At 39.5% G+C, this 14,485-nt stretch overlaps 1 protein-coding gene across 1 annotated transcript in view; it reads right to left on the reverse strand.

Moving 5' to 3' along the window:
- Positions 1-14,485, reverse strand: part of ADIPOR2 (adiponectin receptor 2) — a 44,276-nt gene that overhangs the window by 15,718 nt on the left and 14,073 nt on the right. Inside the window, exon 2 of the mRNA XM_063318546.1 lies at positions 5,191-5,426. Within this exon, the coding sequence (XP_063174616.1) occupies positions 5,191-5,358 (168 nt within the window). The 5' untranslated portion in view covers positions 5,359-5,426. The remainder of the gene's footprint in view (positions 1-5,190; positions 5,427-14,485) is intronic.

Consider the following 14,485-nt stretch of genomic DNA (forward strand, 5'->3'; position numbering starts at 1 on the left):
AAATCTATAAAGAAAAAAAAATTAAGGCAATCAGAATTTATGAATATTAACTCCAGAAAGACTATTCTTAAGGGTCAAATGTCTACCTTTGGCTTGCTGTTCAAGACTTCACCTAGATCTGATTCACTCAGATAGCATGCACCATAAAGACAAGTTGGGAATTTCAGAAATTAAATGCATCCTTCTGTCAATACCAAAACTATTTTTGTAGTCTATTTTTGTAGATAATGTGTAAACAATTCTGTAACAGAAAAGGCTTTGAGTACATTCTACGATTCAAGTTAAAAGCCTCGAGTTATTTGCTCATCTTCCAATTATTCTAAAACTTTTCTTTTGTACCTGAAAATCTGTTACATCCTTCTGTCTCCCTCCTTCAAGTCACTTTGGTATTTACATTCTAGAAAGACTCTTGTAGCTACATGCAGGTATCGTGAAATTTGCCAGAGATCAAGTAAATTCCACTTGAAGTCAAAACTCACACTCCCTGAAAAACAATCCAGATGAGTATTTGCCCAAATTTCTTCTGGCTGTTCAGATGACTTCAGAGCTACGCGTTATCTCCTCCCAAACCTTTACTCTATGTCATCAAACACTTCAGAGCAACAGGTCTCCACTTCACAGGTGCATTTCGGTGCCACACAGAACAACTGCACAAGGCAGCTCAACTGCGTGAAAGGAATCACCGTTCAGGAAGACTGAAGCCCGATGACTGGAATAAAGGCAAAGAATATGGTTCTTTTGTTTGCCTCCTGTCACTGACAGGTTAAAGTATTAAAGGAAAGAGTCAAGCACAGGTTTTTAGGGCTGCATAAAGAGCCCATTCACCAGGTTATAAGAAGTCACATGCATTTGATTGTGTCAGCTTAACAAAGCCACAATAAGAGAGATTTCTTTAGGAAATATCACTGCTGGAATTACAAAGGCAGTTGAGACAGAGAAACACCAGGAGAGGAGAAAAGATTATGTCCCAAAGGCTAGACAATCCAGCGTGCTACAGGAGGGAAGCACCTGCTGAAAAATGCCTTATCAGCACATAACACAGCACACGTGAACTAGAGAAAGGAAAAAAGTTTAAACTGTTGAAAGAAAGACTTCTGCAGTTTGCCTGATCCTTTTCTCACCACCAAATCCTTAACGTTCAGATAAATGGTCATTATTTCTAAACATCACAGAAGGTACACCACTCATCTGCTATTAGACTAATTGCATGTTTAAACAAGATCACAAGATGCATATCTATTCTTTGGAACAGATACTTCGAAGAAGGGATAATCTATGAACATATATGTACTATAGGAGAGAACACAGAGTTATGGGATAAAATACAGACTAAGAGGTCCAGGTGGAAAAGGATACTGATTTTATATCATCCATATCTTCTTACAGGCATCATTATCAAACTGGTAGATTAACAGCACTGACAGAAGGATGCAGTTGCTTTGTTATTATTTTGGATAAGAATGCTCACTACAGCTAGTAAATCTTTGCTACATGTATTCAGTGAACACCACAATTTACAGGAAGTAGGATCTTTAACATAATTTTTAAGTTCACAGCTATGCAACCACCCAGACAGGCTACTGGTGCCAGGGACAGAGACCTCAAAAAAACCTTTTAGGACTAAATTTGTTTTCTTAATACCGCCTTAAGTTTTTTTCCATGAAGATGCTTTATTTCGAAAGAGGACCAATATTTTGGCCCATCAAAATTAGAAATAGATAGTATACAATGCAAGCTGTGAGGGAGATGGAAAATAATTTTGAACAATACAATGGTATGTTTCCACACACCTCCTTAGAAAAGACGATCAAAATAATTAAACAAATCCAACTACTACCTCTTAAGAGCTCAGACTGCTTCCTCCTACTACAAGTAGAGCAGAAAGTGGATATACAAGTAGACAGAGTGAAAGGAATCTTGTATAGTAGTTTGGGGCAGGTTTTATATAAATAAAGGAGCTGCAATGATATAGATAGTTTAATAGGAGGCAACAGGAAACGCATACAATGCAATATTATCACAGGATAAAAATACACACATTTTTATACTAATACCTCATCTCAGGCCCAGTAATTTTTGGGGAAGTATCACATCTATATTATGATATTCAAGAAAGGTAATGCACACTTGCAGCCCAGAAAGCCAACCACATCCTGGGCTGCATCAAAAGAAGCATTGCCAGCAGGTCAAGGGAGATGATTCTGCCTCTCTACTCTGCTCTGGTGAGACCCCACCTGGAGTACTGCGTCCAGCTCTGGAGCCCTCAGCACATGAAGGACATGGACCTGTTGGAACAGGTCCAGCGGAGGGCCACAAAGATGACCAGAGAGCTGGAGCACCTATGCTATGAGGACAGGCTGAGAGAGTTGGGGTTGTTCAGCCTGGAGAAGAAAAGGTCCCGAGAAGACGTTATAGCAGCCTTCTAGTACCTAAAGGGGGCCTACAGGAAGGATGGGGAGGGACTCTTTTATCAGGGAGTGTCATGACAGGACATGGGGTAACACTTTCAAACTGAAGGAGGGGAGATTTACACTGGATATCAGAAAGAAATTCTTTACTGTAAGGGTGGTGAGGCACTGGAACAGGTTGCCCAGGGAGGCTGTGGATGCCCCATCCCTGGAAGTGTTCAAGGCCAGGCTGAATGAGGCTTTGAGCAACCTGGTCTAGTGGGAGGTGTCCCTGCCCATGGCAGGGGGATTGGAACTAGATGATCTTTAAGGTCCCTTCCAACCCGAACCATTCTATGATTCTATGATAAAGCCAATATGATTAGCTTGTCATATGAAGCATTTAAAAGCATTTTGAATGACCATGGTGGTTCTACCATCAAGATACTACGTAGCTCTCATGCTTGTGTGCCCAAGTACTACTGCAAACTATGGAAGAACAATAACCTTATATTACTACTATCTAAAAAAGAGCTTCTTCAAAACCAGAGGAAAATCATGCTTTTGCACTAATAAGTCATCTCTATTGAGGCAGATGCGCATAGCCAGAATGTACTGTAGAGCAAAAAAAGTGAATCCTAGCTGGCATTTGAGTAACAGCTGTGCTGAGGCTTATACAAAACAGAGGAAGATATATAGTGTAATGTTTTTTCCACATTATTTAGAACATGGCAGTATGTCACATACTAAAGGCCATTTTGCAAGCTAATATTGGTACTTTTGACAGCAGAGTGTTTTGGGATGCTCTAGTCGAAGCATCAAGTATTCAACCTTTTAAGAAGAAAAAAATTTAAGGAAATCACAGTATCAAAAAACAAGAAGTCACAGAGGAAAGGAATAAAAGTCTAGGATGAAAAAAGTCAAAAATGCAGGAGGCCATATACCACACAGAAAATGATGCGGTTCAAAACAGAACAGCAAGGCCCAAACAGCAAAAACAAATTTCTGTGGCAGCATTTTAAGAGACTGGGAAAGAGTGAAGACATCAAATAAAAGAAAGCTAAATAATTGTAGTGAGCCAAAACACATACTTTTGTCATAAGGATGAAAGCAACCAAAAAAAAAAACTAAAAAGGACTAACACATGCTAAGAATACCTGAAAAAGCCAAAGACAGAGTGAGAGTACTTTAACCATTTTAATTCCAAAATTCTAAAATTAAACAGTTTGACTCATCCAAATAATTTCTGTTTAGCTAAGCAAATGTACAGAAAGAATTACAGGCCGTAATCAGTTATGGGCTTTTACTTTGGGCTATTCCATCTTCAGGCAACAGGTAACGCACATTATTCAACCAGGAAAGTCAGAGACAAGAATGAAAACAGCCTTCAAAAAAAAAAAAAAAGATGATCCCAAACACACTGTCAGATAAACATATATATGTTCAAATTATCTGTTAGTACAACTCGATTTTTCTTTTTTCTAACCTTAGCAAGTTCAGCTATTGGCTAACACTTTGCACCTTATACACATGCTTTAGAACCTTTCATATAATGCAAAGAAAAGGACTCTGGGCATTTCCTGTTACCATGATTCTGAGAATGTCCTATAGAACTTTCAGCAGCGTACAACCTGCAGTGCATTGGCTTGTCTTACTAGCCGTGAGCATTTGCTAGGACTTTTCATTACAAGAACACTTGAAACTAAATTCAGTAAGAGCTCAAACTAATCAAGTTAAGACAGCCTGATACAGGTTTTCATGTCAGCTGAACCATGACAGAGGTCCATGCACACACCCAGAATCTGTGACAAATGCAATTACAGGAACTGCCCAACTCTTCTTCATTGCAGGCTACATTAAGTAGCATCAGCATGTTTTTGCTGCTGGCTAAAACCACACAGTTGCCATAGCTGAGCTGATACAGTAAACTCATTAAGCCATGTTAAATTTAATAGTGAGCCTAAGCTGAACACCTCTTCCACTTAACTATGCTGATACTCATCTGTATATGTCCTGGGAGAAGCATTAATTGCAGTTCTGAAACTCTCTAACCAGAAGGTACTTTTGTCCAATGCTTGGAGACATTACCTGCATACAACACTTAAACTGTACAACGTTTCTGCAGCGTGTCATGTCTGCTAAAATTTACAAAGGCTCATGCACGAAATGTTCAAAACCATTGCCACTGGCTCAGGAAATCTGTGAGCCACCAATTACTAAAGGCTGGGAGAGTGTCCTAGGGGAGTAACACAACGTGCTTCCTCATCCTTGAGCTCTTCCTTATGAGTCTGTTTCTGGCTACTATCTGAGATAGGGTATTGCACACTGTGGATGTCTGGTCTAATGCAGTACAGCCATTCTTCCAACCAGAATGCTTGCAAACAAATTTCTCTGTCCTAATCTCTAAAACAACAGCAATTAGCCAAGGTCCAGATTCCATTCAGCCAGAGTCAACATATCTTCTCCTTTCACCTACAATTAATTGGAAGGTACAGAACAAAAATCTTTTGCTATGAGCAGCGTCTCAGCAGAGAACAAACCACTATGAGTCCTGTTTCTTTGAGGGGGGAATAAAAAAAATATAAAGCTGGTAAACTTACACTTATGCCCTGTCTTATCACCCAGGTTCCCATACATTCAACTGAATATTTCTGGCATCTTCCTTATTTTATTACAATTATTTAGCAGGCACAAAGAGGTTGTTGGCTTACGGTTCACATTTCTGGAACTTACTTCAAGCACTGAGCACTTATGTCAAAACTCATTTTTCATAGCAAACCTAACAGATAATCACATAACTTACACTTTCCTGGTCAGAAGACAGAGGTGGCTCCACTAAAAGAAGCCTCTGCTCAGAGTTGTCCTCTTCAAAGGCTGCCTGTGTTGTTGCGGTGTCAGACATGTGTCTTTTTCTGAGCCGTAGACCTGGCTCTGGAGAACCAGCATTATCGAGTTCCGTTAGTTCATTCATGAGATGCTGGGAGCCTTCTCAAATATTCTTCTTCCTCGTGGTTCGGTTTGTCTGATTATGTGTTCGCTCTGAAAGACAAGCAGTTTGTGTAACTAAACCAAAGTTAAAAACTAGTGTGTAAGAATTGGCTGAAAGAAGAGCATGCTTAAAAGCTACCAAACAACTACAACAACTGCTTTTATATGTGCGCAGACTCCCACAGGATCAATTATACAGATTTCTACACTGTTGAGCAATGAATTCTCATCTTGTGACCACTAATACTTTCATATCCTAACAGAGGTTACAGACAATTTTGAAAGACAACAGAAAGTGAGCTCCATAAAACAGTAAATTCACAGTGATGTTTTTGTACATTTTTACTTTTACAAAGTTGTAGACACTGGAATGTTAATACTATTTACAAATAAACTACTTATCACAGACACTATAATTATCAGCTTTTTGTGGGTATGAAGCTCATTTCAAGGTTTTATCAGGACAAGGACACTGGTACAGCTGCTTGGGTAGTAGCAAGCAAGCAGCGTTTATGCAGCAACTGACTTTAGAGAGACTGCAAGGCGGGCAGTAGTACTTACAGTGATTATGTTTCCCTTGCATAAATTAACGTGTTCAGAATTGCTGCTAGAAATGGGTCTGTACCTTTACTTGTATAAGTATTTAGGCCAGACAGACTTAAAAAACACCGTTCATTCCATCCCAGCAAGCATAAATAGATAATTGCCATAGAAAACCATAACCCGTACTTTCTACTCAGAAGAGTAACTATATTTTACAATTAGGACACTGCAAAAAGGACTTGGGGTAAGTTTAACTCAAGATGCTGAAGATTAATTAAATTCACAGAACTTTGCCTAATGACAACCTGTTAATCCAAGCCCTCACTGGTTACCTATTTATCTTGTACATCACTGTGTGGTGACTTTAATAGCCAGTCAACAGACACCTGGTTGACACTGGTTGCCTTGGGAGGCACAGCAGCCAGAGCACTTTGAAATCAGAGCACCAGAAGTCATCACAATGAATTAGTGCTCAGCTGAGGCTTCAGAATCACTTTGAATGAGAATCTATTCATTTTGTACTAATCACTTGGTGTCATTCTATTACTGTAGCATATAAGTACTTAGATGTGACTAACACATAACATTAAGATAACCCATCTAACAAGTTTTAACTTGCCAGGGTGCATAATTAGATTGGAATTTTAGTGCCCAATAAAATACACTGAACTTTGTCATAACATAGGAGAGGAAATTAAAAATATAAGATGGAGGATTGATATTGGTGATCTTGTAAGAAAATGTCACCTCCAAAAAGCCAATAATAATGTACTCCTTCCTTTCAGGGACTAATTTCATTTATATATGATCACTGCAAGCTAATTCTCAGCTCTGACAAACATGCTATAGTTAATTTTGCTGCAGCAGTTTGTAATGTTATATCCCCTCAGCTGCCTGGCAATCCCCAGAGGAGAGAGCTGCTAATGAGCAGGCAATAGACTTTGCAGAACTAAATGATAGCTCAGTCATCCAGGTTCAGTATGGCACACTGCTTTAATCACCCAAGAAGGTAAACTGAACAATATGCCAGCAGAGCAGATGGTATGCCCAACCTTCCTGCTAACTCCACTACAGAGTCAGTAACCCCCATCTGAGGGGTAACATCTAAAATGGCCACAGGCGTTTGCTTGGTAAACACAAGAGCCACAGAACTATAACCCCATGAAAATTAAGGCAAGGTTTAACAACATAATACAGGAAGCCCAAAAAAAAAAAAAAAAAAAAAAAAGAAGTTGAGCAAGTGGCTTTTAAAACCAAGAACAAATATTTAGAAAGCCACAGAACAACTGAAATCTTCACTGTTTTTGTCCTATTTCAAGCAGCCAATTCACAATTCTATTTTTATGCAAGAAACATGAAGACATCATCACATTGCCATTTGGCAAAACTGATCTAGGGAAGAAAGAAAAGAGTATGCAATGAGAACTACAGTTTAAAGTGAAATTGATTGGGTGCCTTAGTTTAAAAGGCTACTGAAATTAGTCTCTTATAAGTTAAGCACACTGTACCAATTTGAAGCTGTAGCTAAAACCAAAAAAATACAAGTAAGCAGAACAGCTGTTTGTAAGCAACAGTTACAAACACACATCCCTACCACAAAACATTTCCACACAACATTTCAAACTGGTAGTTAGTCAAAACAGCCATAGTTAGTTTCAACAATTTTTTAATTTGCATTAGATATTTAACCAGCAAGTTTTACCAGTTTTTCTTTCTGCCAGCTTTAAGCAATTGAATTGCCATTGTGCGCTGCATTACCTGCTATATTGCCTAAGAGCATGCCCTTATATCACCTCTACGACATCATGGGAGCAATGCTCAGAGGCATGGTAACAACCAACACAACTGGCTTAACCACACTTGGCCAAGATGCTTTTGCAAAAGTTCTTCTAGTAGAAGAAGATACAAGAATGCCAAGAGACTTCTTAAATCAGGCCTTGAAGATTTACTAGCACTCGCTGCCAAGCGATCACTAAGGTTAAAAATAAAAGATGCATTTCACCTCCAGCGAGTGAGATTTGCATTCGGCAGAGTTGAACTTTAGAGCTCTGCATAAACAGAAGTCGTCGCTTCTTGAAATTACAGGGGAATTGCTCAATGAACTAAGATGTTTCCATGTTGTCCTTCATGCAGGATCCTTTCAGTGCTAAATATGCGCACCCTTACTGAGCAGGTAAAGATAAGCAAGCCGAAAGACAGTCCAAAAGCATCACTACTGGTTTTTAGTCCTTTTTAAAAAATGTACTACGAAAGCCGAAAACACATGCCTGAACGCAACATAGAGTTGACAACAGAACAATGCTAATAGTCAAAACTATTTATTCACAAGTAAAAGCAAGCAGTCTGAGATTATGAACAGGAAAGCCATAGACGGTCTTTAATTTCTACTATAAATTTCACAGTTCAAGTGAAGGGTTTGAATGACTAGGACGACCTTTTCCTAAGAAAATGGTAAGTCTAAGTATGGTCAGTAGCATCTAGTCAGAAGATGATGGTTGAAACATAGCTTATGAAAAGACTTGTTGCCCCATTCTCTCTCTAAGACTGGGTAGCCCATGAAAACAAAAACTGTAAGATGGAAAGCTATAGAATACTTGAGGTCTTGGAAGCAATTGTTTTGTTTCACTGAGATTATAAGTCTTATATTTAAGTCCTTTAGCTTCTTTGCAGCATGAAACAAACAAACTTTAAGTTAACTTCCATTTAAATCGGATGTTGCCATGTACAACTTAAAATCTACTTAATGATCGCATATATAATAAGCATAACATCAGCATCTAGATCAGGCGGTGAGTTCCTGCTGTGTTTAAAATCAGCTGAGAAGAGCATCTACAGAGTTTGGTTTGTTGGGGTTTTCTTTAATATAGAAAACTTCTAAAGGCTAAGACAGCTTCTAGAAAGGACCTACCAGTTTAATAGAATCATAATTCTAAACACAGCCTATAACAAGAAACATAGCAAACCATTAGTCAACCTTATCAACTTAACGTGGTGGCTTCTACCAGCACACAACCTACAAAGCCTAAGTGGTCATCACTCCCAGCTGCCCACTCCACCCCAGGTCAGAAGTCAACCTCACAGCAAGGAGAGTCAGTGCCAGTTTTAAGCTGTAGACAAATACTCGTCATCTTTCTGAAAACAGAATCAGAAGGCAAAACTATTTCAGCAGTTCACTGCAATTGTGTAATGTCAGAGAAGTCAACACAAATCCACAATTACAGAGCATGTTTAGGACACTGTTTCACTCCTGAAGATGACAAGGAAAGAGTATTTACACAAACTTAAGCACCACAGGTTGATGCTGCTATACTTTGTAAGATCTTCCCAAATATTGCCCAGAATAAGTGATACAAGGATAAGTGATACAATCCTTCTAACCTCACAGAATTCACCTGGCACAAGGACTGGTTTTCTACTTAAGCTAAACAATGCCAACACGGTAACAAAGTAAAAGAAAGCACGCTGAGGGTAATGTTTGTAGTTAAATGTAACTCCCTTTTACGGGCAAAACACAGTCCCAGATGGTCAGACTACCCCTCACTACCCCTAAGCAAAGCAATCTCTCCAGCATCTAGCTCTTTCCCAGTATGTTCCTCCTATAAGCAGCACAGGAATGATCCCTTCAAAGCTATTTCATTCTGTCTGTAGCTGGTATTTGGAAGAAGAATGAAAGTGGCATCCTCCTCCATTCCCCTCTCATTGATCAACAGACTTCTGATAGAAACTTTCCTGTTCAGGGCAATGGCATCCACTGTATGCTCTTTCCTTGCTCATCTTCTTCAAAGCATCCCTTAAAGAAGCATAAGCAATGTACGCACAGTGGACAAAGCTTCATGAAATTAGCTCATCCTCCCTAACAGGGCTTAGTTATTGAAAGAACAAAAGGCCATCGTGAAAATTTCATGCTACATTGTTTCTCAGAATATTCATTAATAGTCAATGAAGGGCTCAAGTGCCTAAAAAGTCTCATAAGAGATATTATCTCAATCTACCAATTTTGCCTTGCCTGTGTCCACGTAGCATCACAGCTACAACAGCATCGCTAGTTGGCTAGCTACATCCACACCAGTAGAATGGCAAAGCTAACTGAATAGTAAACACCTATGGGTTGAATACCAAATCCAACATTGTTTAGACTAGGCCTCGGTAACACAATAGGCACAACTCCATTTCCAGAACTGTCAGCACAGGTACAAATGGCAAAGTACTTCTAATATTTTTTGCCAATGAAACAGTTGATTCTGTGGCTACCTTGACTGAAACAAGGTATACTAAACAAAATGTAGCTTTCTTGGCATATTGTATTTCTACTATTATCTCCTGGTAGAGAGGTTCTGTCACAAGTAGTCCCTCCCAAATGGGATAGTAACACCAACAGTATTCACTAACATCACACAAAAGCTTAAATTATTCTCAGGTGACAGTGGAATCATCCTGTCACCCATCTGGTTGCCTTACTCCCTAGCACCAGCACTGGTCCTCAAGTGAGTTCGCCAACAGTGAGCTGTTGGCAAGGTGTTGGGTGTTGTGTTTTGGGGTTTGGTTGTTGTTTTTTTTTCAGGGGCAGGTGTCACCTTTGACTTTCTGCCTACACAGCACCCTGATCCATTTACCAAGGAAATCAGGTAAGCACCAGTGCCAATGCAAGGCAGGCGTGTAGAGCTTGGGTAGGGGAAAGAGGAAGCTGGACAGCAAGTGCTGCGTCACATAAGTTATGACTGCTGTCGAGTGTCACCCATACGTGTGTCCTAACTAACCCATGCTGGGTCACATTAACTATATGGAGTATCTACTGGCTGGGTACTTTTTTCCTTATGCATAGAGCAAAGCAGAAGAGATAAGAAATCCATACATTTTAAGTAGATTTGTGAATTGTCCCTAAGTTAGAAGGCCACAGCTAAAAAGTTAACAAAACAGTAACATAAAAAGATTCAAGAGTATAACTTGAAATAAGGGACTTTTATCCTTTTTTTTTTTTAGAAAAAAAAAACTTAAGAGTCTTTCAACAGTTGAGGCATCTTTTACAGTTAAGGAGTTAAACACCCACAGCAACATTCCAAGTGTTTTCCAAAACTACAGTCAAAAAGAAACCAAGCAAGCGTGTGTATGAACGGGGGAAGGAGGAAAATCACAGAAAACCTTGTTTTCTCAATGTACCCTACAGGAAAACTATGACTCAGGCTGTAAAAATTCTTTGGAGGTCATCTTTAACAATGAGGAACAATGAGGAAGCAATCTAGCACCTCTTCTCTTAGATGTAATTTCCCTAGATAAAGGGACAGCTACAAAACAAAGATTAAACTCCCGTGGAGGGTCAGTGGCCAAAAAGCTGTCTTTGTAACTTGTAAACTGTCACTGGACACTTCAGCCTAAGCTATTTCACAGCAGGCTGCAGAGGCAAACAATCAAGCACATTCTGATGCATTTGGGTCCAAAGAAAGGGAACAAGCCAGCAGCGCGCCTACGTTAAGGAATGCTTCCATTTCAGAGGATCTCATTACATTGTTACAACATTTGTCCAATTTGTACTGAAAACTGGACCCCAGTTTTGTAACTAGGTTAAGCGCTATGTCAGAGGTTGGCCCACCCCTAGCGCACAATGCCCAGTTGCTAGAGACTGGATGACTGGTGTAAATTAGTTTTACTCTTCAATAAACCAAACCCAAGAGAATTGCTACAGAAGCCGTACAAGACAAGGAACAGAAGTTCAAGCTGTTTTCACATCATGTTCCACAGAAATCCACAACCCAGACCTGGAAAACTTGCTTTAGGTTCATTTTTTTCATTAAATGGCTCAGTTTCTCCAAGTGAGAAATGTTCCATCTTTGTGCCCTTTTATGATTTTATTTCTGTGGCATGTTATTAACTCACACCAACTTACTTCTGTTGCCAACAATAAAAAGAGGCAGTTGGTTTTTGTTAGTAACACTTTGGATCGCAGATTGTCTAAAAGTGAAAGCCTGAAATTAGACATTATTTTCCTCTTAAGTGAAAATTTAGAATACATCCTTTTTAACTACTGCCTCAAGGACATCCGATTCATAGAACTGTTGGGTGAATATGAAAAAAAAAAAAACCACAACCAAAGTCTTTGGAGCAGGCACTAAAATCTAGAGCTATACTACTAAGCCGAAGTTACATTCATTTTACCCCCTCTACACAGAAGATCTTCCCATGAGAATGTGAACGGCACCAAGAGCAAACATTCCTCTACCCTGGCAGGTACAACACTCTCCTCCTAGGAAGCATAAGTTTGAAACTCTCTAGAAACTGAACCAAGGTCTCTTACAACTCCAGAAAATGCTCCAAGGCCTGGAACAACTGTACAAAAAACCCCACTACCACCTTGCTTTTAAAACCAAAGAGGAATACACGTGTTTTAGGCTACAAACTTCAAGCAAGAAAGCATGCAAGACAGTTGCCTTCAGTGCTTCTTACTGGCTTGCTTGGACATCTCTTTACTTAGATGCCATTGCTGTGCAGATTTAAGGGCTGGCTGGTGCCAAGCGGGGGCAGCCCCACTCTTCCTTTGGTGGGCAAATGGCCCCACTCCTCATGGCTGCCACCCCTCAGAGGCACTCTGATGTTTGTCACAACCCATTCCAGGTGGCAGTCTGGAAAAACGTTAAGCCAGAAAGAGATAATCATTTACTATCAAACTGAATTGGCTGAACACACCATCAGAAGAGCAGTGTGGGCAATATGACAGGAAGGGCAAGACCACACACCCAAGATTTTAATTCTTTATGTATTTTATAGGCAGCATTTTCCTAACCTGTTAAGGACTGACAGTTATTTGTTAGCCCAAGCCTTTAATTGTTATGTATGTACATACCACAGCCTTTATTATGACCTGTTGGCCTGCTGCAGACCACAGCTGGCATAGCAAACCAGACACCTTACCAAGATTATCAATTTTAATAAAGCGGTCAGGACCTGAGAAGCTTGGTTGCAAAAAGCTGACCACCACACTCTTCCCAGTTTCTGGAAGCACCCACTCTCTAGTTTTGCTGGCAATCTTGATAAGCTTTATTAATGAGGTTGTGAGCTTGCTCATCAGTGTTTTATTTTGTGGCTGACAGGTCTGGTCAACAAAATATGTTTGCATTCACATATTTGTAAAAAATAAGAACAAAGAAAACTTACTCCTTTACTTAAGTTCAACAACCTGGTTTTGTTGAAAACAGCTTAGATTCCCTCAACAAAAATGATCCATGTCTCTTCCAACTCAAAAAAAAAAACCAAACCACAAACCCAAAACCAAAAAAAGCCCCTCCAAACACGCATTGAAATTGTCTAAAAAAAAAAAAAAATGCTTTAAGTGAGCTGTGGTAATGGGGAGCACTTCACTACTTCACTTCTATATACTTTCAGTGAAAAATATACTGTCCATACTTTGAAGCATGTAATTGCTATCCACCCTCTGATAACAGAGCAACGCTGCTTGTTCAGTAAAATGAGGATTGGCTGTAACATTGGATGAATGACAATCAGCACCATTACAACAAAATAAAAGTTATTTTGTTATGTCAAGCTATTTATAGCAGACAACACACAACACAAGATAGTGACAACAGGAGATCAAGCAAAAAATTCTTCAAAGGAAATAGACACAACATTTACAATTATAAAAATACCTTATTACAAAACAGGAATAAAACTGTAATTTCACATAAAAGATAAAAAGTTGAAGTTAGACATTCAGGTTGCCTTTTTCATAGATAGAACACAGCTTTTACTGTAATAATAAAATTCATAAGAGAAAACATAAAACTTATGTGAAGTGCTTACACTAAATAATGATGGCTATATATCACAATAAAGCACTACCAGTTACCCTCAGACCTACACTGGTCACCACAAAGCAAGAGAAGACAGAAAAGAAAAGATACCTCCAGGATCCTTTACTCAGTCATAGGTGGGTTTGCAACACCCTACCTGGACTTGCAAGTGCTAGGCAGTGATTTGCAGACATGGAAGGGCACGGAATCGTAACCTTGCAGCCTGTAATAGAGTACTACCACTGCTACCAGCAGTGTCGAGCTACAAGGCCTCAAGACTCGGGCTCGTCAGGCTTGCTCAGTCTGAACTTTTCCTGACCTGCCTTTTATTCAGTTTAGCTGTGACAGCAGCTTCTCTAATTGACTAGATGTCAATGGCCAATTTATTTTACATTTGTTTACCGCGGTGTGATATAACCTCCAGTTATTCTCCATAGAAAAAGGTACTTACAATGATGGCAAAAAATAACGGCCAAAAAATAACGGCCTGAGAAGTGGAGAGACAGGATGCGGTACTGCAGAGAGTACAGGTAGGGGATAAGAGATGGGACACAGCAGAAACCCCATGACTATAAACAACTCACTAATGGTCAGTTAAAAAAAAAAAATGCAGACCTAGAGGTGGACAAACCTGGCTGTAGGGGTAACAAAGAAATAGTAACTAACACATAAAGGGCTAAAACTAACCACATATAGTAAACTCAGACATAACCTGGAGCTGTAGACCAATTAAGAGGTGTAAAAGCATCTTAGCAAACATACAAAAAACCCAGGTGGACCGTAGAG

Source organism: Chroicocephalus ridibundus, chromosome 1, assembly GCF_963924245.1.
Source record: "Chroicocephalus ridibundus chromosome 1, bChrRid1.1, whole genome shotgun sequence".
NCBI lineage: Eukaryota > Metazoa > Chordata > Aves > Charadriiformes > Laridae > Chroicocephalus > Chroicocephalus ridibundus.